At 41.3% G+C, this 27,885-nt stretch overlaps 1 protein-coding gene across 2 annotated transcripts in view; it reads left to right on the top strand.

The window, feature by feature from the left end:
• The window catches only part of LOC131682007 (diencephalon/mesencephalon homeobox protein 1), a 166,812-nt gene that overhangs the window by 34,533 nt on the left and 104,394 nt on the right, over window positions 1-27,885 (top strand). For both annotated transcript variants that reach the window (XM_058963137.1, XM_058963136.1), the window contains exon 2: window positions 23,025-23,148. In XM_058963137.1, coding sequence (XP_058819120.1) covers window positions 23,052-23,148 — 97 coding nt within the window. In that variant the 5' untranslated portion in view covers window positions 23,025-23,051. The remainder of the gene's footprint in view (window positions 1-23,024; window positions 23,149-27,885) is intronic.

Raw genomic sequence — 27,885 nt, 5'->3', positions numbered from 1 at the left:
TGTGCTTGCAAAAGAACGACAATTCGATGTGGCACTTCAGCTAAAAACAACGATTCGAGAAGCATGGGCATTAGAGTTGGACATGGTTATATGAAAAAAATTAAATTTTGCTCCGAGTAACTTTTTGGACTCCATTAAGCTTTCAGAACAACTCTGCAAATTTTTGGCTCGTTTAGTGAAACTTTATTTTTGCGCCCACGGTTTAAAGTTTACGTGGGATTTCGTATGGGGAAATCGTGTTTTGCAAAATAATTCATCCCGTTTACCTCCCAAAAATGTATAGATGCCTGGTTTTTATAGGATTTTTATCAAGGAAACCAAGTCTAGAAGACCGTGAAACGATCTGATGCTTGTGGAAAAAGTTATTAAGCAAAAACCGATTAATGCCCTGACGATTGATGAAAATTACACTTTTCATAGCATCACTGCTGCTGACGGTCGAATTACATACAAAATTTTTAACTTTCTCTTATTATGTACAAAAGAAGCCTCAATTTATCCCTCAAAACTCTTGTGAAGTTGCCAAACAGTATAGATAAATGATTTAGACACATTAGGAGAAGATCAAAACAAAATTCCATATAATTGAACAACCAACAGCAGTGGTGCTAGAAAAAATGAATATTTTATCAATCATCAGAGCATCAACCGGTTTCTGCTTTATAACTTTTTTTCAAGCGTCAGATCGTTTCGTGGATTTCGAGACTTTGTTTCTTTGTTAAATTTCCTATAAAAGCCACATAACGATTTATTTTTGGGAAGTAATGGGCGACTCCTGGAGGAATTATTTTGTGAAAGTTAGTTTTCCCATACAAAATCCCATGTAAACTTTAAACAGTGGGCGCAAAAATATAGTTTCAGGAATCGAGCCAAGAATTTGCACAGTTTTTCTAGGACCGCAATAGTACCTAAAAAGTTGCTCGAAGCTATAATCTAATTTTTGTCCCACCCTAATGGGCATTAATAGATACCTTGGTTTTGGAATAATTGTATGATTCGCTTTACATTATACACTTTCTTCGGTAAAATTGCGCTTCTATGTTCGGATCAACCTCCTAAAGTAGTGCTTTTGAAATACGCTAGATACCGATTTCTGAAGTAAAATTCACGAGCAAATCCAAAGATCCATTTTTTTACTAATTTTTAATGGTTCTACCGCTCTTATAGCCACAAAATTGTGCAAACTCATCAGATTTCTATATTTGGACCAATCCAGAAAATAAAAAAAAATATTACAAAAAATCTGCAAAAAAGCTAAAATAACTGACGAAGGTGGTGTGAGTACTGGAGCGTCAACTTTCGGGATTCTATCAGGCTGCGATAAGGAGGGCCTGGAAGTGCTGCTGGTATGAGGTCGTTTGTAGTTGTCGTCAATGATCGTTTCGAAATGGTTGCTGATGTTTAATTGCAAGTCGTCAAGTCGCTCAAGAAAAGGAGCAGCGCCGTTCACAGTGCTATCACGAATTCCGGGATGATGGCAGCTTGGCCTTGCACAAGTGGGATACATACGGCTGATAATCTGAAAACTGTCCATCACAGCACCGATCAGCTTCAGAGAGGAGGTTGTGCGTTTCAAAATCAAATTAATGGTTTTATTTAATGAGCTGCTTCTGTTTGTCGCCAAAGCCAACAAACTCCAGGGCAATCTCTAATCGATTTTACGATAGAATTATTTACGTTGGTGTACATTACGTGTAAGCATACTGAACAAAATTCACAAATTATTTGGCCGATCGATCCTGAAGCACCAAATTAAGTATCAACTGCGCATTTCTTGAGGCTTTTTTCAAAAAGACATCCGCAATGAGTGACACTTTTTGTTAACTGTCGCTTCTGTTAATAATGCGGTCGCTTTAACATTTATCTCTCTCAACTCTTTGAATACTATGCTAGTCAAAACTACTGTCTTTCGATCTGTACTGTAAAATAAATGAAAAGTGCTATAGTGGAGCTGTAAAAATTGAAAAAGAAACTAAAACAAAAAGAGTCACTCATTGTAAATAGGGTTCGTCGCGGTGCGGATGTGGGCGGTAAATGGATTGTCCGCACCGTAACCGCAAAAAAATAATAAAACCGCACCGCTTACCGCAACCGCACTTTATTTACCGCACCGCACCGCGCGGTAATGCGGTAAATGCGGTAAATTTTTTATATTTTTAAAAATAGTGTTGAAAAATTGTACATTTGTGTAACCATATATAATAAAATGTTATTCTTATTCACACGAAATTTAACTTTAAAAGACTTAAATGTAATGTTTATGAAAAAAAATCAACTTTTGCATTTTCTATTAATAAAATTCCGTACATTTTAAGGCAAACATTATACATTCAAAAACGTTCTACTGCAGTAATAGGAAAACTTTTATTTTAGCAACCCTTCAGTTAATTGAATAATGTGGAATAAAAATGTAATAAGAAATGAAGTTGCATATTTTTTTCTTTAAATTCTCATATTTTCAATGTTTTTGACATATGAAAATGAAATGGATGCTTTTCGCATTTACGTAGTAAACCACCTTTTATTCTTAAAGGAATTTCACCAAAAAAAATTAAAGTCGAAATACCACTACTTCTATATAGTAGCGCATATAATCCAATACAGTGAAATAAAAACATATTGTATTTCATTAATAAGAACGACGCCTTATTTGACGAAAAATTGCCTATACATTACATCTAATCAGGAGTCCGGTCTCAACCGGCACAAAATTATTGAACATTAGAAAAACTGCAAAAAATGTATGATTTGTAGTATACAGCAGAAATGATTTTTAAAAATAGGGGGTTTTACGGACTAAATATCCCAAAACTCTATCTTCCGCATTCTTCAAGAAACAGATGTATTATCATTCAAAAACTAAGATTGCTCCCTTTATAAATGAATGAAGTGTAATATTCTAAATGTTAGTTCGAAAGTTCTAGCATTTAATATATTTTCCTCTAATATTTTGCCAAAGAGCCAATGGCAAAAACTTCAATTGAAGTGAACGGGAGTCAAACTATGTGGTATTTGGCAACAAAAGCTTCAAAAAGCTACAAAATAGTCTTGACTGAAAAATATTAGGACTTAATTTGGTAGAAAATTACAGTATTTATTTGAACGGAAGTATGCGAAAAAAAGTTATGTAGCATTATGCTATATTTCACCCTAAGGAGGAAAATTTGGTAAACACCAAAATTTCTCACTAGGGTTATCACGTTTGATCACGTGTTTACCAAATTGATATCGAAAACGATTCATAATTCTACGATTCCCAACAGAAATCGAGAGAAGTTATGCACTTTTAAATTGGATTTAAGAGTAAAGTATAATAACGTTTTTAAATGATCTAATAATTTTGTCTCTATTTGGATCTTGCATTTTATGTATTTGAAATGGTTAGTTTGTGAAGTTTTACTTAGAAGTATAAAATAACTAGTCCAAAATATGTCGTAAAAATAATAGCGTCAAAATATTTCGGACACAGTTAGATTTTCTTTCATTATAGCAGTCTGTTTATCAATTTAGAATAATCAAAATTATCACTTTATCATTTTTTTGCTGTGCGGTTGCGGTAAAACCGCGCGGTAAAAGCTCTTTCCCGCACCGCATCTGCGGGAAAAAGTGTCTTACCGCACCGCAGATTTTGCGGTGCGGGTGCGGTAAATACCGCGCGGTTGCGGTAATTACCGCAACCGCGACGAACCCTAATTGTAGATATGTCGTTTTGAATAAAAGCTATAGATTTATTTTTGTCATGTTTACTTGAATGGCGTGTTGATGACAGTAGCGTGAGTGACTGTGAGAGCCTGGCTTCGAGATTAGGCGAGTGTGACAATAGTAATAGCAACAAGCTGTTTTGTTTGGAAAATTGTTTTGCGATTTTCAGCACAACTTGCAGGATGTATGGCAAAGTAAACTAAAAAAAAACAATCAAATACCGAGCAGTAGAAATAAACACTTGTATCAACTAGGTATACACTGAACCAAAAAAAAAAGGTTGGAAGAGCGAAGCAGTTCTTTTTTGGGGAAGAGGAAGAATATACGGTGTAGATTTAGCTCAGTTTCTAACCCCTCAGTCTCTTACTCAGCAGTGTCCTACACCGCCAATAATGCCTAGTTTTGCTGGCACCACTGTTACTGCACAGCGGATGTTAGATACCAATGAGGTTGATACTAAGGCTGTGAACCATTTGGCGATTTTTTTAACCTTTAGTTTAAATTTGACAGTTCGAAAGTTATTTTCTCTTGAATGGAAAAATTTACCCGAGAAAGCGAACCATTTCAAAAGTTGACATATGGATAGTTATTTAGAATTGACAGCTGCGATAACCACAAGATGGTAGAGGTGTGAACATTTGTCGATATTTTGAAAATTAGTTTTTTTTCTTATTACATTAAGTATGACAGTCATTGCCTCGAAAAGTAAACATCCACATCATGAAATAACCCAAACAAATCTTAACACAACACGTTATCGATTCCATTTTTTCCCTTAATTTTGTATTGAAAAATATTGACAACCTCAATTAGGTACAGAAAATGTTTCCACCTTTTTATTCTGCATCATGGGCAACATTTTAACCATCGAGCTGTCAAATTTAACTATCGCTTTGTCAATTTTAACCATGCTCCAGAGTAGGGTTATTTTGCAAATAACTTTCGAAGTGTCAGATTTTAACTAAAAGTTAAAAATTTTATCAAATGGTTCACAGCCTAAGGTGTGGCAATGCTATTGCTCTCTCGCTCGATCTCTGTAAAGCACGTGGACAGCAGATATATGGAAAATATATGAAGTTGAACTTTATTACGTTGTAAAGTTACAGAAATTGAGCGAGAGAGCAATACAGCATTGCCCCACCATCCAGTATATTGGTTAGATACTGCCACGATGGTCTTTTGCCAGTGTCATTGTGCAGTAGATTCTCGTAGAGGTAAGTCATATACAAGGGAGGCATCTAAGTGTCGAGTGATTTCCTCAGTAGTAATAGGGGGAACTGGCCCAAATCAGACCGTTGGCCAATTCGGACCCCCAGCTTTTTCTCAGTTATGGTACTATTATGAAAAGTGTATATATCTAGAGAAAATTTGCAATAGGACGTAAGTAACAATGAGAGATTCTCTTTGCGGTCTTTCTCTTCTTTTCATTACTCGGCCATTTCAACATTTACTACTCTACTCTTTGCATGATATTGTAGTAAAAACCGTCGGCTTTCGATATGTACTGGAAAATTAGTACAAATTGCTGTAATGACGTCGTAATAAACGAAAGAGAAAGTAAACAAAGAGAGGCTCTCAATGTTACTTACGTCCTATTGAAAATTTCCTCTAGATATCATTTTCATGGCTGTCATATAACTCTGTTCTATCTCACAAAATTGTTCGGATCTCAGTTTGCGTGTGCGTGCGTGTTGTTTCGGAGCGCATTTTTTTTTTTTTTTTTTGAAAAATATGTAAGCCGAAAAACAAGATCTTTGATTCCAACAACAATTAATTTAATAAAGTGCATTAACGTGAGTTTGAATCAGCCGGACACTACCTTTTATTTAATATCTTGTTTTGGGCGAGACAATCAACTGTTTCCGTTTAATCGGTGTATGAATAATAGAATATGGGTTAGTCCACTGCGGACCATTTTCCGTATGTACGATATGATACGCGATCGCGAAAACCGCTTGAGAGGAAGGTGTATGCAGTCGGTCGAGCTTTCCGGAAAACAGAAGTTTTCGCAATTCAGTTGACATATTTCGATTCATTTCTCTTGCAAACAATCGATAAGCAATGGGGGTCCGAATTGGAACAGGTTTGGGGTAATTCAGATCTTTCATGTACTTTTGCGCAGAACCTTTTATACACAATACGGTAAAAGATCGGAAAAAGTTGCCTTAGAAAAAAATGTGCGCTATTCATCAGGATTTCAGAAAAAAAATATTTATTTGTGAAAGCGTTGACACGTTCCAGTTCTATAGCTCATAAACCCTTACTAGGTCCGAATTTGCCCAGTTCCCCCTAATAAATGGCTGTTTATTAAATATCCTGCTTGAAGCAGAACTTTTTACAGTTGGTACCTTAGTTAGGCGTATAACCCACTACTGCAACTACTGGTGCACCTCAACTATAAGAGCACCCACCCTAATATAGAGTAATACAAAATAGCTTCGGAACGAAATGTTCCGCATCGGCGTCACAGTGCGCCGTGGTCGTATCTTCCACACAACCCTTCAAATTGTTTTAAATGGCTAATTACAGAAACACTAAAAGAATGGGTAGATGCAACAAGTGGCAACAAAATGCAAAATAGTAAGCAATATTTATCAGAAGTTGCAAATGTTCACCTTTCACAATATAACGGATAATGGTATGGTATGGTTCACAACTTTCCACAGTCTACAATTGTACGCGTCGTGCTCCATCCCTTCACATACACGATGCAACCAGCAAATCACGTGAAATTCCACGGAAAGGATTATTCACCTGACTGGTGGAAGTTGAAGCGTCTGAATCCATATCAATTATAAACTGTGTAGAACTTTCTACAGTTTATTATGTTTCGATCCACTCAGGACCGGCCTAAAGCAGTGTGAACGTGTGTCAGCAAACGTGTCCGAAGCCACCAAAGCCATGATGCATCGTTGCGCAGACAAAATGCATCCGTGCTACTTTTTGCACACTCATTTCGGTGCACTGTGCACGTATGCCTATCATACTGGCAACGACTGTTCCATGCGTCATCAGTGAGAAACTGCGGAGAGGACAAGTGATTTTATACGTTCCGGAACTGTCCCAATCCCCTCGCACAACACACAAAAAAAACAATACCAACTCACGATCCACGTCGTGGACGTCGCAAATTTAAGGCCTGAGCTGATGCTGGTTGTGCTCAAATATCTGGAGCTTGTCCATCATAAGCCGCGAACGATGACGGGTGTGATGACGGTGATACGTATGCAGATGAATTTAAATTATTAACTTAATTTAATTCAATGAGATCTAATTTAATAAGCGTTCGGCTGGATATTTTGCTTTAAACTACTTTTCTCGCCTCGAAAACTGCCCATCCGCAGATAAGTGGATACAACGCAGAAAGAACAAATTTTTCAGCGTGACCAATCTTTGCACAGCAAGTGCGTTATGAGATTGTTTCCCCTAGATATTTGAGCATAATTCATTTGTTACTACCATTCCGGCGAAACATTGTAAATATATATTTCTATATGATTTTTCTATTTGCCAAGGACCCGCAAAGTGCGCAAAATCTATCAACCAATATAGTTCAGTAACAGTTTTGTTACTAGCCAGAGCAGCATCAACCACCAGAATCCCGCTTTCAACAGTTCTCAGCCCCGCGACAGCATCAAATTCAATTTAAGTTAATTTAGATGAAATTGTTTGACTATAAACGTTGTTAATAATGTATTCATAAATTAATTGTAATAAAAACTAATTTATCCATGACTCGACTCGGCGGCCGATGTTTCCCGGCTCCCATGTGTTGGTGAGTGCCATCAAACAGAATTAAATTAATCAAGACGAATGAGCTTTCCGTTGATGAATATGCCTACACAAACTATGCATAAACAGAACGAGTTCCCCGACCAGCCCCGCATCGTCCTCCTGTCATCATCGTCATCATCATCAGTGAGAGTGAAGCTGTAGCTATGTAGCTTGTTCGCCTCAATTGAATCGAATCGATTTGCTAGACTTTGGCCGACCGGGCGCCTCCCGCGATGTTCGTTTGCATTGCTACGAACGACGATCTCAGAATTTAACCCCTTTCGCTGAAGCGATCTACTGCCGCTGGATGGTGGCGGGTAATTGAATTTGGCTCGCTCGCATGCCCGCAAACACGATAAATTGGCCACTCGGTCCTTACAGAGAGTTCCAAAAGAGCTCCGGCACTGCCAGCCGTTGTTGTTGTCGTAGAGGCTGAAGCGTTGACAACATGTGATTAGCGCTTGCATTTTCCGCCTGCTCTTTAATTATTCGCCATCATCTATCCACTCTCCAGGGAGGCTTTATGTTGTGTTTACCGGCTGTGTGCCATATGCTCGCCGTTCATAGACTTGAACTTGGCGAATTCAGTGCGCACCCCAAATGTCTCTCGGATAGATGACATCATACTGAGTTAGGGATGATTAAATCTTCATGTCATTGGTTGGGTGTTGATCAAATTATAATGCAGCCATCAGTTTGTGTGGTGAGTTTTGTGATGTTGCGAACAGATGAGCCACTATTGAGTCAACCCCCATTTCCTTGCAGCACCTTTATTCCAAAACAATCGATAGAATTGGATATAAGAAAATGCATACAGTTGGATCTCAATTTTGACATGCCTCAATGTTGATAAGTCTCGATTAATAACAAGTATTTGTTTATGGCAACAGTAAACAATTTTTCTTTTAAATATATTTGACCTACTTTGCAAACCTTTAACTGCATTTCCAACCATTAAATCGTCTGCGTACGACCAATTATTATTGGTGCTAGGAAATTTGTAAGTACAGCAGAGCAAATTTAAGAATTAGAATTGAATTTACTTACTTTATTAATAGGCCTAAAAAAGCGTTATGTGAAGGTTTGTTGTTGTCGGATATTAGAAGAAGTTTCGCACTGATTTTGTGAGTAGGATGTAAGGCACTTACTTTAATTATTTAATCATACTAATTAAATTCCAGCTTGAAGCTGTGTCCAATTACTAACAGGACTGCGTTTTAACCTCGACTGCGGAACAATTTCTTCAAGAAAATCATCCCGTAATGCTACAATTGTGTGGCATGTGACCGTCCCGATGCTTGGTGTTTTTTTTACAATGGAGAAGACCTTTACGTCCTAGCCCAGTACACGTGCTATTGATAGGGTCCAATCTACCGCACGGGGTGCACTGGGGGCGTGTCGGGCTCGAATGGTGACGCTGCCATTAATACCGACTAAACTCCATTGGGCTTCGCCATCGTTCCTCCCAGGAACTACCTCTCGGTATTACTTCTGGGGGGATGGCTGTACTTAGTGTACTCATTCACTCTCACTCACGCGTTCATACGTCCTGTATGAGGCTTACTTGGGTGCTCTCTCTATCGCACCTTGATTCACTCTCAAACACTCCCACATGAGGCTGACTTTTGTGCTCGCCCCACCCATACCATGTGAGGCTGACTTGGGTGCTCACCCTTAACATGCCGCGTGAGACTGACTTGGATGCTCACCCTTTCACTCCTCTGCCACGCCATGAGGCATCGATAGCTAAGTCCCAACATACTACGCTACGACCCTCCCGTCTTGGCATGAGGCAGTCCACTTATACGCCTATAAACTCACTCTTCTGTCTTGCTTCGGGGTGGCTGGGTTTACCCCTTCCGCGCTTGCAAGTCGCTGCGCCAAACCTGCCTCGGCATGAACAGACCATTCACTCCCTTTTTTGCGCTTGGCCTTTTTCGCTCCAGCTGACCAATCACTAGTTAGCCGTGCCCGTCGTCTGTTGCTCGGTTCGCCAGATTACCTGTAATCTACAGGCAATCTGGATGGTAGCAGCCGAGATTGCGTTCCACTTCTCCACCGATTGACACATCCGCTGAATAAGGGTATCAGGGGTTGTGTCCCAGCCACAGACATCAAATTGCTCTTCTTTCGACGTCGAACCGATGACATACGAACAGTATGTGTTCGGCAGTTTCGTCTACACCTGGGCAGTCCGGGCAGACTGGGACCTCCGCGTGCCCGAACCTGTGGAGGTAGTGTCGGAAACAGCCATGGCCTGACAGGAATTGTGTCAGGTGGAAGTGAACTTCCCCATGGGGTCTTCCCACCCAGCTCGATATGCTAGGTATCAGCCGGTGGGTCCACCTACCTTTCGAGAAGTTGTCCCACTCACGCTGCCATTTGGCGACCGAGGTCACCCTGGTGCGCTCGCGGGCTCCCCTATTTCCACGTAGCTCGAAGCACTCCGCAGCTTCCCGAATGACCCGCCCGACTGGCATCATGCTCGCTATCACGCAGGATGCATCGTGTGATACCGTGCGGTAGGCAGATATCACTCTGAGGCACATCACGCGGTAGGTGCTCTCCAGTTTCTGTAGGTAACTGGTTACCCTCAGTGCTCTTGACCATGACGGGCCGCCGTACCTGAGGATAGATACGGCAACGCCTGCCAGTAACCTACGTCTACTGGCGCACACCTTTGAGCTGTTGGACATCATTCTCGATAGAGCCGCAACAGCAGTCGACGCTCTCTTGCATGTATAGTCGACATGGCTGCCGAAGGTCAGCTTGTCGTCTATAATGACTCCGAGAGACTTCAGACTTCGCTGTGAAGTGATCGCGACTTCTCCCACATGGATAACTGCATGTTATGCCGACTTGCGGTTGTTGACGATAACTACCTCCGTCTTATGATGAGCGAGCTCCAGGCCTCTCGCGCTCATCCATTCCTCCACCGTGCTGATCGCGTGTTCTGCGGTTAGTTCTACCTCAGGAATTGACTCCCCGTAGACCTCCAAGGTTACGTCGTCAGCAAAGCCGACGATCTTGATCCCAGGAGGGAACTTCAGTCTTAGAACCCCGTCATAGCACCGGGCCTAGGATCGAGCCCTGTGGGACTCCGGCGGTAATCGGAACCCTTTTCTGACCGGCATCGGTCTCGTATAGCAGTACGCGATTCTGGAAGTAACTTTCCAGGATCCGGTACAGACCCACCGGTAGGCTAAGCCGGTGTAACGAGAGCGCGATGGTATCCCAGCTTGCGCTGTTGAATGCGTTCTTCACGTCAAGTGTCACTAACGCACAGTATCGAATACCTCGCCTTTTCCGTTGGATCGCTATCTGTTTATTTGTTTATTTGTTGTACCGTCACCAACAGACCCCTTGGCCCCAATGGTGGTTACTTAAACTAATTACATTTCAGAATACGAATAATTTTAGTTTTTATCGAATTCCTTGTCAGGTTGAAGTCAAACGCCGTCGCCACACTGTTAAACACACGCTGGAGTCCGGTAACAGCGCCCTGGCGCCCATAGTTAGTTCTCCTGAATGGGACTCGCAGAAGAGAGTTATTGCGCAGAGCTCGAACGCGAGCTTGAAGATCGAGGCGTCCGAGGATTGTAGGGCAATCCACCCTGGCAGACAGTAAGTCCGAGACGAACAGGGCTCGAGAGCAGTCCCTCCGGATGCTTAGAGTATCGAGCTGTATTAACTGACAACGGTTTTCGTAGCTCGGCAGCTGAAATCTGTTTTGCCAAGGAAGATGTCGGAGTGCAAAGCGTATGAACCGGCGTTGGACGGCCTCGATTCTGTCGACACCGTTCTGGTAGTAAGGGTTCCAAACAGCAGAACAATATTCCAGTGTTGAGCGAACCAGCGCACAATAGAGAGATTTTAAACAGTATACGTCCTTAAAGTTTTTCGCTATTCGGAAGATGAACCCAAGCTGTCTTGAAGCCTTATCCACAATGGATGATGTATGTGGTTTGAACGTTAGTGCCGAATCCATGATGACTCCGAGATCCTTGACGTTAGAGTGTCTTGGAATACTCGAGTCGAAGAGATGGTAGTTAAACTGAATCGGATGGCGTTTCCGCGTGAACGTAACGATTGAGCATTTGCTCGGGTTTAAAACCATTCTGTTTAGATCACACCACGTACTAAAGCTGTCCAATTCCCTCTGAAGAAGCTCGGCATCGGTTTTATCCCGTATTTGTTGATCTCGGCAGTATTTATCACTGAGTTGAGAGCATCCACTGTGGACTTACCCTTCCGAAAGCCAAACTGGTTGCTTGACAGACCGTCCGTACCTTCCGCGTACGGGGTTAGCCTGTTGAGGATGATCCTCTCAAGCAGTTTGCCAGTCGTGTCTACAGACAGATTGGTCTGTACGCCGATGGGTCGCCTGGCGGCTTCCCGGGCTTCGGCAACAGCACCAATTTCTGCCTTTTCCATCTATCGGGGAAACGGCACTCGTTAAAGCATCTCTGCACAGCTAGCCTGAACATGTTCGGGTTCGCTATGATCGCTGCCTTGAGAGCGTTGTTTGGAACTCCATCCGGCTCTGGAGCTTTGTTCATTACTAGGGATTTCGCCACTGCGAGTAGTTCTTCATTCGGCCGTGCCCGCACTGTCTTGTAGTGCAGGTGGCCAGGGGCTTGTGGCTCGAGACGGGAAGAGTACTTCGATAATCGTTGCCAACCGGTCCGGAGACCGTTCTGGGGGTGAGGAGCCCTCTTTGGTGTGACCCCTTGCAGTGTGAAGATTTCCTAAATTAGTGGCACCAGCGATGCGCCGGAATCACCGGGTCGATCAGAGACCATCCCTGGTGGTGCCGTAATTGTATCCCAGCTAGCAGTGCTGCGTCCAAAAGCACCACCGGTAGTGCAAAAGCCAAGATGAATGAGATGCGTGATGCGAAGAGGAAGAACCTGGAATTCAAATCGCAGTCCTACCTCGCCTACATCCAGCAGAAATACAGTATGGAGCGCATGCGGAAGATGATCTCTCCAGCGGGAGAAGCCATATCGGTCACGAAAATGCTCAGGCGAATGTTGTAGAATGGGTTCGAAAACAAACAGGGCACAAAGATGACGCTGTAGGTGTGGATGATCAACAAGTGGCCGCTTTGCCCGATGGGACCCAATCCTGTACAGCAAATGAAATGAATCAGTTGCACGACAAGGGCGCGATTCCAAAACACAGTCCGAAATAAAATCCAATGCCCTCGATTCCAGAGCTGACGACGCCAAAATTACCGTCTTTGTTTATTTGTTGTACCGTCACCAACAGACTCCTTGGCCCCAATGGTGGTTACTTAAACTAATTACATTTCAGAATACACATTATTTTTGTTTTTATCGAATTCCTTGTCAGGTTGAAATCGAAAGCCGTCGCCACACTGTTAAACACACGGAGCCCGGTAACAGCGCTCTGGCGCCCATAGTTGGTTCTCCTGAACGGGACTCGCAGAAAAGAGTTATTGCGCAGAGCTCGAACGCGAGCTTGAAGATCAAGACGTCCGTGGATTGTAGGGCAATCCACCCTGGCAGACAGTAAGTCCGACACGAACAGGGCTCGAGAGCATTCCCTCCGGATGCTTAGAGTATCGAGCTGTATTAACTGACAACGGTTTTCGTAGCTCGGCAGCTGAAATCTGTTTTGCCAAGGAAAATGTCGGAGTACAAAGCGTATGTACCGGCGTTGGACGGTCTCGATTCTGTCGACGCCGTTCTGGTAGTAAGGGTTCCAAACAGCAGAATAATATTCCAGTGTTGAGCGAGCCAGCGCGCAATAGCGAGATTTTAAACAGTATACGTCCTTAAAGTTTTTCGCTATTCGGAAGATGAACCCAAGCTGTCTTGATGTCTTATCCACAATGGATGATGTGTGTGGTTTGAACGTTAGTGCCGAATCCATGATGACTCCGAGATCCTTGACGTGTCTTGGAATACTCGAGTCAAAGAGATGGTAGTTAAACTGAATCGAATGACGTTTCCGCGTGAACGTAACGATTGAGCATTTACTCGGGTTTAAAACCATTCTGTTTAAATCACACCACGTACTTAAGCTCTCCAATTCACTCTGAAGAAACTTGGTATCTGTTTTATCCCGTATTTCTCGAAAAATTTTCATGTTGTCAGCAAAAGAAAGGCGGGGTCCTTGTAATTTGATGTTGACGTCATTAAAGTAGAGGAGGAATATCAGTGGACCGAGATGGCTTTCTTGTGGGATGCCGGATGTAGCGAAGAATGGTGTAGATAGACAGTCCTTAATGCTGATTTGGAGTTGCCTTCCATCGAGGTAGGAACGAAACCAGCGCAGTAATTGTCCATGAATACCGTGTTTGTACAGCTTCGTTATTCCGATATCATGATTGATTTTGTCGAAGGCCGCAGATAAATCCATGTAAATAGCATCGGTTTGCAATCCGCCAGCGAATCCATCGAGTACATATGTTGTGAACGAGAGTAGGTTGGTCGTTGTCGATCGTTTAGGCATAAAACCGTGTTGGTCGTCTGCAATGTAGTGTTTGCAGTGAAAGAAAAGGGGTCTTAGACATCCAGCTCGAATAGTTTTGATAATGCACTTAAACACGAGATTCCCCAATAATTGTCAATGTTCGATTTGTTTCCTTTTTTGAGAACTGGAAACATGTGCGCTGCTCTCCAGCAGGAAAGGAATATTCCAGTAGTGAGTGATAGCACAAAGACTCGCCGAAGTGGTTCAAGTTTCAGATTGGAATTTGCTGCAAGAATGGCAGTATTATCGACACAAATTCGGTTTATGGTTCGTCCTACAGAAGGAGTTAGATTTGTAGCGTCAGCGACTTGTTGTGGGGAAACAGCTGTTGTCGAAGGGAAATTTGTCTACGAAAACCACTATTACTGGGACAACCACAACCTACCACGAACGCCCTCCAACAAAGCTATATCTGATGGTTCGGAATTCTTTGCCCCCAGGTACTCTAAATGTGGCTAAAACTCCTCGGGCATCGGATAAATCCTTGCTAACCACGCCAGGAAAGTTCGATAGCATCGACATCAATGAGGATCAAGATGAAATTCAGCCTTGCTGCAGTGAAGATGGGAACCTTCAGTCTCTAGTACAACAACTTGGAGTTGGCCCAACTAACATTCCCAATATACAACAACAATTTGCTCATTATGCACCCTCTCCCTCGCAATTGGCTGCGAGACAGGTAATGCCTCGTGACCTACCATCCTTCCCCGGAAATCCTGCTGATTGGCACAACAACTCTTACCTGTGGATACATTCTCGCGGGAAACCTCATTCGATTGTAAAGATGTCTGAAGCCCCCGGCTTTAAAAACCATTCACAGCCGTTTACTTCTCCGGGAGTCAGTCCCTCACATCATCAAAACCCTTTGTTTACTATACGGTCGTCCTGAACTATTGATAAATGCACTTTTGGCAAAAATACGATCTGTTCCTGTTCCAAACGCAGACAAGATGGACTCGTTGATCGATTTCGGAATAGCGGTTCAAAGCTTGTGCGATCACTTGGGAGCAGCCAATCAACGCGCTCGCCTCTCAAACCCATCGTTGTTGCTCGAACTGATCGACAAGCTGCCGGTAGACGTGAAGCTTGATTGGCTCGTGTGTATAGAGGCACGGAGATCAACTTGCAGGACCTCGGAGAATTTATTTCCGATGTAGTAAGGAATCCCAGTCGTGTTACACTCTATTCCGGAGTAGTAAAAATATGCGAGGAAAACAGCAGATCAAGGCGTGGAACATTGAACGTACATACCGACTATGTGCATCCAAGCAATTCCGGTACACTACCGGAGAAGTCGTGGCCAGCGTGTAATGGCAAAGACCGTCGCCTAAAGGATTGCGATCGCTTCAAGTCATACAGAGTGGACGGTCCATGGAAGTTGCCGCAAAAGACAGCCATTTGTCGTAATTGTTTAAATTTTCACGGCAGGAGAGCGTGTCGATTGAACAACGTTTGCGGTGTAGGCGAATGTCAATATCGTCATGACCCCCTACTACCCTTAGACCCTCGCTCTAACGAACTAATGCAAGAGAACAATCCGCAATACAATCAGCGAATCATGTCCATCGTTGTTCGGAGCAAGCCATTCGTTTCAGAATTGTCCTGATCGCACTTCACGGACCTGAAGTGGACATAGAAACTTTCACGTTTCTGAATGGTGGTTTTTCTATAATACTGACCGAGAGTGCTCGGGTGGAACAGCTAGGACTAGGTGGTGATCTACAACTACTCTGCACAGTTTGAAATGAAAGACGCACGGTGAAAAGTTTTACCCTGCCACAACAAACCCTGAACAGCTGTCGAGTAAACATCAACACATGCGGAACCTACCAATGTCCAGTTACGTTACGACGCGAAGCCACGTATACTAATAGGAATCAATAATCTGAGGTTGACGGTTCCTCTTCAGGTAAAAGAAGATGACGCTGGAGAGCCTGTTACTGTACGCACCAGGTTGGGATGGAGTGCATACAGTGGAACGAAATCTCGCGAAACTATCCCGTCATTGAACTACCATGATTGCCAGTGTTCAACCAACGAAATACTGCACGACATCGTCAAAGACTATTTTGCCAAGAAGGACGTGGGAACTCCTCCCCATCGTGCGCTAGAGTCGGAAGAAGAAAAAAATCTGATACATATTGGAACATAGTACAGTTCGTGTTGGTGATAGGTTCGAGACAGGTTTGATCTGGAGATATGACAACTTCCAATTCCCAGATAGCTTTTCTATGGCCCTGAAGAGACTCGAATGTTTGGATCACCGGATGGACAAATTAACGAGTATGAAGACATGGGATACTCCAATAGTACCAGCGAATCATAACTGAATCTGACACAAGAAGAGTGTTGTATTTTCTACATGAAGCAATCATACATCCAAAGAAACCGGAGGTATGGGACGATATGGGACGCCTCAGCCAAGGTCAACGGCATATCGCTGAATGCAATGCTGATGAAAGGTCCCACAATAGATCTAAATACTGCTCACAGTGGTTCGTCTCCAACAAAAAAAGATCCCAATCAACTTACTGTGTTACCCGTTGTCCTTTTTCCGTTTCGCCTGTTTCCAATAGCCATCTAAGCCGATATCGAGGTAATGTTTTACAGGGTCCTGATCCGTCGAAAAAAACCGGCAAGCTCAACGTTACCAATTCCGCAACGATCCTTCGAAGCCTCCAGAAGTTTACATTATGAACGTGGCGACGTTCGGTTCGGCGTGCTCATCCGCATCCGCCCAGTGTGTCAAAAACTTGAACGCGTCGAAGTTTGCGGAGTCTCACCCCGCGAAGCTGTAGAAGGAATTCGATTTTCAACATTTCTAGTACTCCTTCCTTTGTTTTCGAATATCATGAAATCAATATTCAAACGGCGAACTTCCATCAAGGATGTCCGATCGAGCTAAAAAATTGCATCGTTCCTTTTTCGATGAAATTCATTCATTGATATCTTCCCTCTTGAACACCCCTAGTTCTCCATACAAATTTTGGTTTTAAGCTGTGAAGCCTCGTTACAATTTTTTTTTAAATTTCTACACCAGGGGTTTCCTGGGACCCCAAACTTTCGCCATTTTTTTCGATCTGCTCCTAAAAGCGAGTGGTAAACACGGATTGCGTTCCAATAGTAAGGCAGGTCTCGAACACTTGGATGAACATACTTTGTCGCAGCCTAAATACCTGAACATGGATGGAGTTGTAAACTACACACGGGTACTCGGTTTACTATGGCTACCGGAAGAGGACTTGCTAAGTTTTTCGGTGGAACTTCACAAAGATCTGCAGAATCTGATCGACAAAAAAGTTCCAACGAAACAACTGGTTCTTAGAGTTATAATGTCCTTTTTTGATTCTCTCGGAATGTTGGCTCCTTTCATAATTCAGGGTAAAATCATACTGCAGCAGATCTGGCGATCAGGAGTCAAGTGAGATGAGCGAAATGATAGTGAAGCGTTGATACGTTGGCGACAGTGGTCTGGGCTATTTCCATTGGTCAACAATGTTCGTGTTCCCAGATGTTACTTCGTTAGTTCGACCGCGGATCACTAAAATCGAATGGAGCTACATATCTTCGTAGACGCGAATGAAGAAGCCTATGCAGACGTAGTTCACTTTCGCACCGTACAGCCGGATGGTGATATCCAGGTGGCATTGGTCGCCGCCAAAACGAAGGTAGCCCCGCTTAAACCAATGTCGATACCATGCCTGAAATTACGGGCTGCACTACTGGAAATAAGACAGATGAAGCTCATTCTAGAAAGTCATCCGGTGAAAATCGCTAGAAGAGTTCTACATTCAAACTCTAGCACGTTTCTGTCCTGGACCCCCGTCGCTATAAACGATTCAGTACTGCAGAAGTGCTCAGCGATTCTGAGGTTTACGAGTAGCGATGGCTACCATCGAAAATGAATCCTGCTGACATCGCTACTAAGTGGGGCCACGGATCACCCCTCGATCTAGACCACGAGGGGTACCATGGGTACAAGTTTATGAAACTGCCGGAAAATACTTGGCCGCCGCAGCATGTAGCCGTCCCAATAACTGTGGAAGAGATCCGTTCATGCTATACGTATCAAATCCAACAACAGTAGTTGACTTCAGCAGATTCTCAAAGTGGCACACGCTGTTGAGAGAAATGGCGTATGTCTTTCGATACGTAAGCAACCTACACCGGCGGATAATAAATCAAGACACGCAGGAAGAGCTGAGGAAGGTTTGTGACCTGTAAGGGTACGAAACGAGATTGAAATCAGTTGTTCGCGAACATTAATATGGCAGTAACCACGATGATGACGCGAAAGTAAACGAGATAGAAATGAACGGCCACCGAGACGCTGCACAGTGGCACCTGTTCATACAAAGTTGTGACAAATTTATAAAAATTGTTCTATGTGGCTAAAACTTGAGGTTTTTACTATTTTTGGGTCGCTGAATCCATTTCTGGTATCAGTTTTGAAATTCCATAATTCTTTTTTTCGACTACTTTTATGTAAACCCATTTGAAGGCAGGTCGTCAAAGGGTTAATATACACGTTAACAATAGTAGCCGATCGCATCGGATAGCAGTAATGGTTTACAGAAATAGTAAACATTACTAATTAATTCCAGTCATATGTTGTTTAGACAACCAATTTGAAAAGAGATTTATGAGCTACAGGACGTCTCCATGTGGGTATTTTCAAAAACATAAATGTAATCTACTGTTTAGCATATTCATATTCATCCTCCTTTCCAAAGAACTCAAAATTGCTTCTATTGGCTTTGTAGTTCTTGAGATATAGCTATTTGAAGTTTTAAGGTACTAATAATTTTAATAAATTGAATTGAACAGAAATCAACGACATCACTTGCTTCAACGACATGTTAAAAATTCATTTTGAAATTTTGAGATAATGTTATTCAAACTAAGAGAAAAATAAAATAAATATTTGCAAAAGAATTGCCAGACAATTTATTTATTTCGAGTTTTGCCACTCACCGTGCCACTGTGCGCTGTTGTTTAGAAATAATATTTTCGAGCCTAGTAAACAGGTATTCACGCGTAATCGCTAGTCGCACGCACGAGATCTGTTCGACAACTATTAACGTTTTATCATTTTTATTGTTTACATCATGGAAATATATCAAAGACCCACAACTCCGTTTAACTAACGCATTGAATCGAATCGAATAAACGAATTATATAATTAAAAAATGCTGATAACAATATAGCCAAGAGGACAGTTTTAGTTTCGTACCATTTTAATGCAATAGGATTTCTATTGACACTCAATTTCATGTTTATGCAGGGAATGCGTTCCGCACTAAAAACACTGCTAATCCGGAAACCGTGATATTTTTATCAATCGAACAATAAGCAAGGAAAACATGTAGAAGTAAACAAGCCAATAAGTGGTAGCATAGCGGTGTTCATATACCCACGAGCTGCATACACTCGTATACTACTAACCTCGCTGATATGCAGAAACGTATACAGTAGTCGTAGGACTATCTTTCCATCGGATGTCAATTAATGCTAAACCACATATTAGTCAATCAATCATAATAAACTTAATGTTTAAACCAGTAGCAGCAGCATTTTAGTCGTTTTTAATGGTTTCCACTTAATTTCTATCTAGGCTACCACGGAGTGCGACTAAAATGTTGTAACTGGTTGAAGTCAATAATTAGGGATTATTGTTTCGATTTCATGTTTTCAGTATGTGACAGTTTTTCGTTATATTTTTATTTGATATGAAATAAAATGAGAGAGCTGATCAAAAACCACTGAGACATTCAAAAACATTGATAGTAATTAATTTTTCTCGTACCTTAACGATTCCTTTTTTATGCATAAATTTTTGTTTTATAGATGAGAATTTTTTAATAGTTTTTAAAGTTTTAAACAGCGGTTTTTAGGAAAAACGTTGCCGAATACAGGAAAAAATATTATTCATTCAAATAATCGTTAAAGTACGAGGAATACACATACACTAATGGCATTTTTTTACTTTTGGGATTTTAGTTGATCTATTGGTCTTCAATAGTGATCACCGCAAACCACTTAAATAAAAAAAGTTTCGTGGAAAAGGCCATAACTCCGCCAATTATCAATACATTTTAGAAACTTATGCTTATTTATTTCACAGAAAAATCTACTACAAAATGCTATAAGTTAGATGTAATGAAATCATTAGTTTAGCCTGTATATAAATTCAAACTTTCTTGACATTTTTCTCACAAAAAGGTATGTAGCCCCTTAATTGGAACTGTTTCTCAAATTGTGGTAAAATGATTCTTTGTTCAAGTGGTCGAACATCTTATGGAGAAAATAGAGTAAATTACCTTTATTTAAAAAAAACAACTACTGAGCAGATTAGTGTCAATATATTCGTTTGACAAAGTGACGAATTAACTTAGAAAGTGTAACCGAAGTTGGCATTACACCTTACTTACTCTTCCGGACAGGGGAAGTAAGTAAGATGTAGGGGACGGGCATAACGTAGTTGATAAATCGATTGCCTTGTACGCAGCTCACCTGGGTTCGATACCCAACCCCGCAAATAGTGTTAGAGATTTATTCAAAAGAAATCTCTCTAACCCAAAAAGAGGCGAATTACTCTAAGGTTAAAACCTCCATAATCAAAATAAAAAAGGCGATTTATTTCCTTCGATGTGTCAGAAGCAAGAGATACTGAAATTATTCATTTTTATAGTTGCTAGTTATTACAGCGGTGTCATCAATGATACATGTCACAAATTTTACGTAAATTAGAATGTAGTAGTAATCAGTGTTAAGTGATTTTCTTTCGACTTTTGGACAATTTTCTTCGACAATTTAGTTAATTAAATCATTGAAATATATATTTTAATCCCATTGAATAGAATCTATCCTGGTCGGGCCTCTGATTTGCCGGGCCAGGTCCTGCCTTGAAAATAGTTTCATTTAAATAGAATATATCAACAAATTGTGTTAGCATCATGCCATAGACCGAGTAATAGTAGCAAGATGCCAGATCAAGAAAATAGTAGTTGAACCGTTTCTACACATCTACAAATCACCTTATAAATCTAAAACTTTAGTGCAAATTTCGGCGTTCTCTTCGTTAAAACATTCTAACAATATTTTCTACTCATATCGATTTAGCGTCTTCTACCTTGCAAACGTGTTGTTTAGAATACCTTGCATTTTCTAGCTCCGTCAAGGATTGTCATATTCGGTTAACATATACTTAATACTCAATAATCCGTAGATATACTACAGCTTTTCTTTTAACAAAGAACATGCTTTTAGGATTTTAGTTTATACTGTCTTAAATTTGGAATTGTTTTCATAAGGAACTTCTCAAAATATAATCAGATCAGAATTAAAGATGCAATGCAATGATTTTAAAAGCAACTCCCAACACAAAATGCTGGCTACGAGCCTGTTGAAAGAATTTTTGATTGGCCGTCTGTGATCTATTCCTGTGTGACTAAACTAACCAACATATAACTCCGCAACCAAACGTCAGGTCTGAATAAAATTCAACAGCATTTAATGAGTCATTAGAAATCAAGTTTGTAAAAATCAGTGCAGAATTTGCTAGGAAATAAATGGGACATGAACTTAGAAAATTGCCATCAAGAACCGTCATAGGTAGCCAATTTGTCATTAAGGATCTTGACTCGGAAATCCAAGTAATTTGGCCATCATGGTGGTTCCAGTTTATATGGGAATTCGCTGTGTGACCATACTTTTCAACCCGCAACCTCGGAACCGGAATTCCGATCAGCAAAAAAATCAATGGCAGCCGATTGGAAGATTGTACCTTTCGTTTGAGACTAAGTTTGTACAAATCGGTCCAGCTATCTTTAAGAAAGAGTTTAAATTATTTTCCACTTACACACAGCCATTTGCCGATTTCGACGAACTGATTCGAATAGTATATGGGCCTCGGTTAAAACGTCGGTGTCTATATGAGAAAGGCAAACATATTTTACGCTTTCAGTACAACAATATTCTTGAGATTCCTTCATGCAAAATATGTAAATTGTTCAACATTTTTCAATATGGAACCTGTTCCAAAAATTCGTAAATATATTCGATTCCGACAGAGAAATTACATTTTTAGGAAAGCACGCAGAAGAGATTAAGAACTCGTTTTATATTAGTTTATTAGTTATGTAAACTAAGAAAAATGGGATACGCGCCATTTGAATCATTATGTTCTGATTCCTGTTTTCAGATTACGATAATGAATACACTCATCACGGGATTCAGACTGGATTCCTAATTCTTAGTTGCGTCTCTGTTGTACCTTCAACAAAAATTATAAACATGCTAAGCATCCCTACGCTCAAGCCAACTCAAAAGTGTTGAATACCAAATGGTTATCGACACTTGAGGAGCAAATTTCACGCAAGAAGCGAAAACCGAATCAAACGAACTTGTACCCCTGCTTATCTTTGCATCAGGAACACAACAGCGCCCGCCCGTTCTGCTCCGAACCAACAATCGACGTGGATCAAAATCCTTCCTCGCCGACCATAGTATGTATGTTATTTTTTTCCCTTCCCTAATTTGCCTTAATAAAATCACGCAATTTTCTTACCCATTTAATAAACTCGTTTTATTCAATTATTACCCAACGCCGAGAAAACAGCACAGCACACATATTTAATATACGGGTAGAGCGTTAATTGTTTGATGACGACAACGACGATGACGGCTGGCTATACACATATGAAGCAAACAAGATCTGAAGGCTGCGATAAACTTTAAGACTAAAAAAATCTCTCGAGTGCGGGATCTACAAGTGTTGTGCTTTGTTGCAACGTGCGGGATATGTGAGCAAAATCACAGGAAAGGAGCGAAAGAAAACACTTCAGCCGAAATTCCGATTAATCTCCGGTCTATTCACGGGACGATTCCCCGTTTTACGTTGTGTTTAATTAGTCGGACCACTTTAAGAGTGTGATGAATTTGGAGTACAAGTAATGGTGGAAAAATATTTTGTTTTGTGTCAAACGCTTATAAAATAAAATATCATTGAAAATTTGACTAATTTGATTTTCTCTATTGATTTTCAGCTGGGTTCCGCCACTGGAGGTCGTGGAATGTTTTGCTATCACTGTCCACCTTCACTGCACCCGGCAGGACCCCATCCGCCGCGATTACCCACGCTAGAATACCCGTTCGCACCGACGCATCCGTGTAAGTATTCTCTGGTATTTAATTCCAATATGTACTACAATTTGATAATCATGGATTCGTGTGTTGTTGTATTGTGTAATTCCTTCGAATGTTTAACACCGCTGTAATCGAACAGTATATGACAGCGATAAATGCGATAAATAGAGTTTAAAGACTGTACAATTGTGGTAATATTAAGGTCGAATCTTTATTAACTAACAACATAAAACAAATCTACGGTAAAAATCTAACCTGTGAGATTAAAATCTCACAAGTCACCCACCCGCATACCCACAACGTACTACTACTGACCGCATTACCAAATCTGCTACTAGTGGTTGCATTTTCCAGGTTAGACACCTTTGCGGACAGCATGAAACTATTCGAAAAATGTCCCCCACACACACACACAGCACATTTCGCTTCATCTCGGAAAGTGCGCACAGTAATCTGCCGCTCTGTGAAAACATTATGTATGTACTCTCCTCTCGTGGCCAGCAATCGTACCGGTACATGCCGGACAAAACCAGCACCGCATCAGATAGGATTAACCTCAAACTTTTCGGAACGGTCAACCGGGAGTAACTTGAACCCTCTGACTTAAGGAAGCAAAATTACCAAGATAATCTGTTTCGTAACTACATTAGTGCTACGTTAAACTTATGAATTAGTCACTAATTTGCTAAGTGGTTTGTGCACTTTGTTCGTATGCGGTGTTAATTCTTAGTCCGAGATGGGGATTTGCTCTGGAAAGAAATTAGTTTTTGCAGGCAGTTGAGGGGGACCATAACATAACGGTGTCATAGCCGCTCCGGAGTTCGTCTGACGACAAAAGGGCGCGGAGAAATATTAACGAATTATGAAATTATGCTTAACTGGGTTGTGTATATATCACCAAATACAAATTATATTTGTATTTGGTATCATTCAAGACCAGGCCCGTGTGCAAGGGGAGGGTCGAATAGCCGCAAAATAGCTGCAAATCAACCTAAACGCTACCCAGAACTCTCAACTGGTCCATTTGTGGTTTTCTTTCGGCCCAAAACTAAATCGCTGAATCTTTAGCAGATTTCCAAAAACCTGACAGAACGGTTCTGGGCTGTGATCGAGATTTTAAAGGTCCGCTCAGATCCGGCCAGAGTTTTGTTAGCAAAACTCAAAGCAAGCAAACGATATGGATTGCAGCGAGCGCTTTAAAGCGAGATTATAATGTATGTACTCCAGCTGTAAGAATAGAAATTGAAAGCGTCGTCAATAATGAGAGTTTGCGTGCGAGGATCTACTGCTACTGTTAGCCCACTCGCCATTTCAAGTCGGTGTCATCCTTCCTTACTTAGGGAGTAGAACAGCACGCCTGTCGACCCAAAGTCGCCGTCCTATTCGTGATCTGTGTCCTGTCCGTTGACGTTCGCCATGGCCAGTATGCCATAATCAGGATGTTACTGGCGTCGATCCTGATGTGCCGATTGGTACTCCGGTTGGACTAGAGTGCTTTTATTGCTAAGATCTTAGATTATTGGAATCTTAGGATCTTAGAAGAAGCGGCACAGATTCGCTCTCAGCAATCCGCACAAGCAACTTAGTTTTTTTCTTGAGTTGATTAAAGTGAGAGTACTACCTCATAATTGAGTCCATGACTAACCCTAGGAAGGGATACTCGTAAACTTTTTCTATTTCATGGCCGTGTATTTCTAAGGAAGCACGGGGTGGAAATCGATGGCGAAGAGACTGCAGGAACTTATTCTTTATTTTCGCCAAATTAAACGAAAGAAGATTCGTATTGAAGAAATCTTATAATATGTGAAGGTCGTGTTTGATTGGATTCTGCACTGCCTCACTGTTTGCAATTTGATATAAAACGGACGTTTTGTCAGCAAAGAAGCGTAATTTTCCTTTTAGCCGCAGCTTGGATATATCGTTGATGAAGAGTAGAAATAGAACCGGCCCCAGGTTGCTGCCTTGCGGTACTCCAGTGGAAATATGACTCAATTCATTTCAAGGATCTCCAACGTATTACCGACAGTTGTTAAGGTAGCTCTCTATAAGAATTTTGGTCATCCCTCTAATACCCAAAAATTACAGTTTTTGTATCAAAATACTGTGATCGATTGCATCAAATGCTTTTTCAGATCAATGAAAAGAGCTCCAGCAACTTTTTTTTACTATCCAAGGAATCGTATAGAGTAGCGCTCAAAAGTCTTTTGTAGGTACTTCATTTCTTGCATTTTCTGAGAAATGACGTCGTTTCCTTATCTTTCGTTTTAGAGTTATGGTGTCTTTGGCAAAGTTGTTACATGGTATCTAGCGCTTTATTTCATCATTTCATATTAGATCGGAATTCAGTCGCTAGGGCGGTGCTGTTAAGGGGTTACATTACTGTAGAACGGGGAAAAATAGACATATTTCGGGATTTTTTCTAGACGCAATAAAGAGGTAAATCGGAATCTTATAAAATGGGATTTAAAATACTAGTTGAGAAGTACAAAACATATTTTTTTAAGTGATTTTGTGACAAGATGGTGGCTGTGCAGCATTTTCCCGTTGACACCTCTTTTTGGAAAGGGTCCACGGTCGGAAACCTATCTCCCGTAATTTTAAACCTAGAGCTTAAAATTAAAGTTTTTGCGATTCCTTATAACATAGCAAGCGATTTTTTTGTCGTTAGACTTTTCTGCACTCCTTTGTCGATAACAAAGATGCCAATATTACCGACGAAATACCACCTACAAAAGACTTTTGAGCGCTACTGTATATCCTCCACCATGTCACATGTAGCTCCAAGCGTGCTCGAACATTCTCGAAAACCATATTGATGGGTATAAAGTAGCGGTTGATGTAGTCGTTGATTCTTTTCACCAGTAACTGATCAATAATCTTGTCGAGAGTGGAGAGATAGGAGTTCGGATGATAATTGTTCAAGTTTTTAAGGTCACCGGACTTAAAGATTGAAACTATTCGAGCAATTTTTAGGCATTCAGGGAAATCAGTCCGAATTAGTTCATTGAAGACATTGGTTAACCCTCCGGAAGTCTCGCAAATGGTCCACTGAACGAGCAGCCGCTGGTGCCCTAAGACGATATCGCTAGATTTTCAGAGCAGCGTGCACTCAGTGCACTAGCGCGACTGCCGGAAGGTTAATAGCAGTGCGAAATATTGGTGGTGTTCTTTTATAAATAAATGGGTAATTAAATCGGACCCGCACGATTTTTTTGGGTCCAGATTGTTTATCAAAATTATGGTTTCATTGACAATTGCGGGACTAATGTATACAGAGGATGGTTGTGGTGTTATAGTACCGAGACGTTCAATATTACGATCGCTGAGAATCAGACTTCCCATAAACATAAACAAGTTTGTACCTGTGTGCAAAATTTCGTGCACGTGTTCAACCTCAAACATGCTTCGTCTCAATCTACAGATTCGCCTCGAACGTCGAACCCAAGCGAACGATGTACAAACTCTAGTTCAAACATCCGTGTACGTACACCGGGTGCGTACACGAGAAGGATTCGCATAAGACGAAAAGAGTCAACGCTGATGACGTGATGATGAGAGTGAAAAAGAGAAAACTGGTGCCACAAAGCTATGTGTACGCACATGGGTTTCGGTTGTGCAGGCGAACACGTGCACGTGTTTTGGTACGAAATAGCGTGTTTAAGTTCGTCCGTACAAGAAGTGTGGGTTTAATATAAGCACAGAACTGGAGCGAACATTGTGAACGATGTTCATTTGAGAGGTCTGCTGGGACGATTCCCATGCACGTAGATTCATTCTAATATGGCAAAAGTAATAGTTGAAGGCTGACCAAATCTCATTTATATCAAACTGGATTTCAGACGTTTGGATTCAGCAATAGTCGTGTTCAATATTAAAATCTCATCGGGTGACCTTCACTGGAACCGCTTTACCGAACTACTTCCTCTGGCACAAGGTTCGTCTGCCTGTCCGCCTGTTTGTACCGCGGGTCATAAATTGTTCTTATTGTAAACAATTGGGCCACTGTGGAAAGTGCGATGAGGATCGCGTGCATGATACGTGCGAAACCAAAACAGTATTAACGAGTTCGTGAAATATTCAAACCGTTGAATATTCTATTTCGCCACGAAAGCTTGTTCGGGTTCCGCCCCGGCAGAGTAGATCTACCGCGTCACTTCCCCGCACGATACCGCGAACAAAACACCTTATTCGAGGGTGCAGTTATTACTTGCTCTCTCATTTTGTAACAATGAGGTCCCAGGGTCAGAAAGATTCAAATTCAACTTGTTGAAGAGTCTGCCAAGAGACGCTTGTTGATTTAATAAGTTTCTTGAGGATAGCATTGTATACAAGTGACTGCCCTTGTCATCAAAAAAAAACAGGAAAACCATCCTCCGACCACAACTCGTATTGACCAATTGTAATGCTGTCCTGAGTCAATGGCATCAGTTTTCTCTTGAATATTAAGGATGCTTTTCTACCAACATTCCTTCTGAAAAGTTGCAACATTTTGTGCAGTAAGATGTAAGCGGTGCCAAATTCACCACGTTCAGTAAAATTCAAAAATTCTTTTTAGATTACCGATTTGATGAAATTGGTTTAATGAGCTATACTTATCAATCGAATTCTGTTTTAAAAATTGTCCTTGCATTAAAACCAAAATGGGAGGCTGATTACTACCGCAAATAGCAAATACAAGTACTAGTTACACCAAAAACTTGCTGGAAACCTTAGAGCGACCTTTAGTAGGCAGTTCGAGCGGCGTGTACATTTCGGTGAATG

Source organism: Topomyia yanbarensis, chromosome 2 (genome assembly GCF_030247195.1).
Source record: "Topomyia yanbarensis strain Yona2022 chromosome 2, ASM3024719v1, whole genome shotgun sequence".
In the NCBI taxonomy this organism is placed as follows: domain Eukaryota; kingdom Metazoa; phylum Arthropoda; class Insecta; order Diptera; family Culicidae; genus Topomyia; species Topomyia yanbarensis.
The sequence above is the reverse complement of the archived record's forward strand: the minus strand, read 5'-3'. Positions and strand labels throughout refer to the sequence as shown.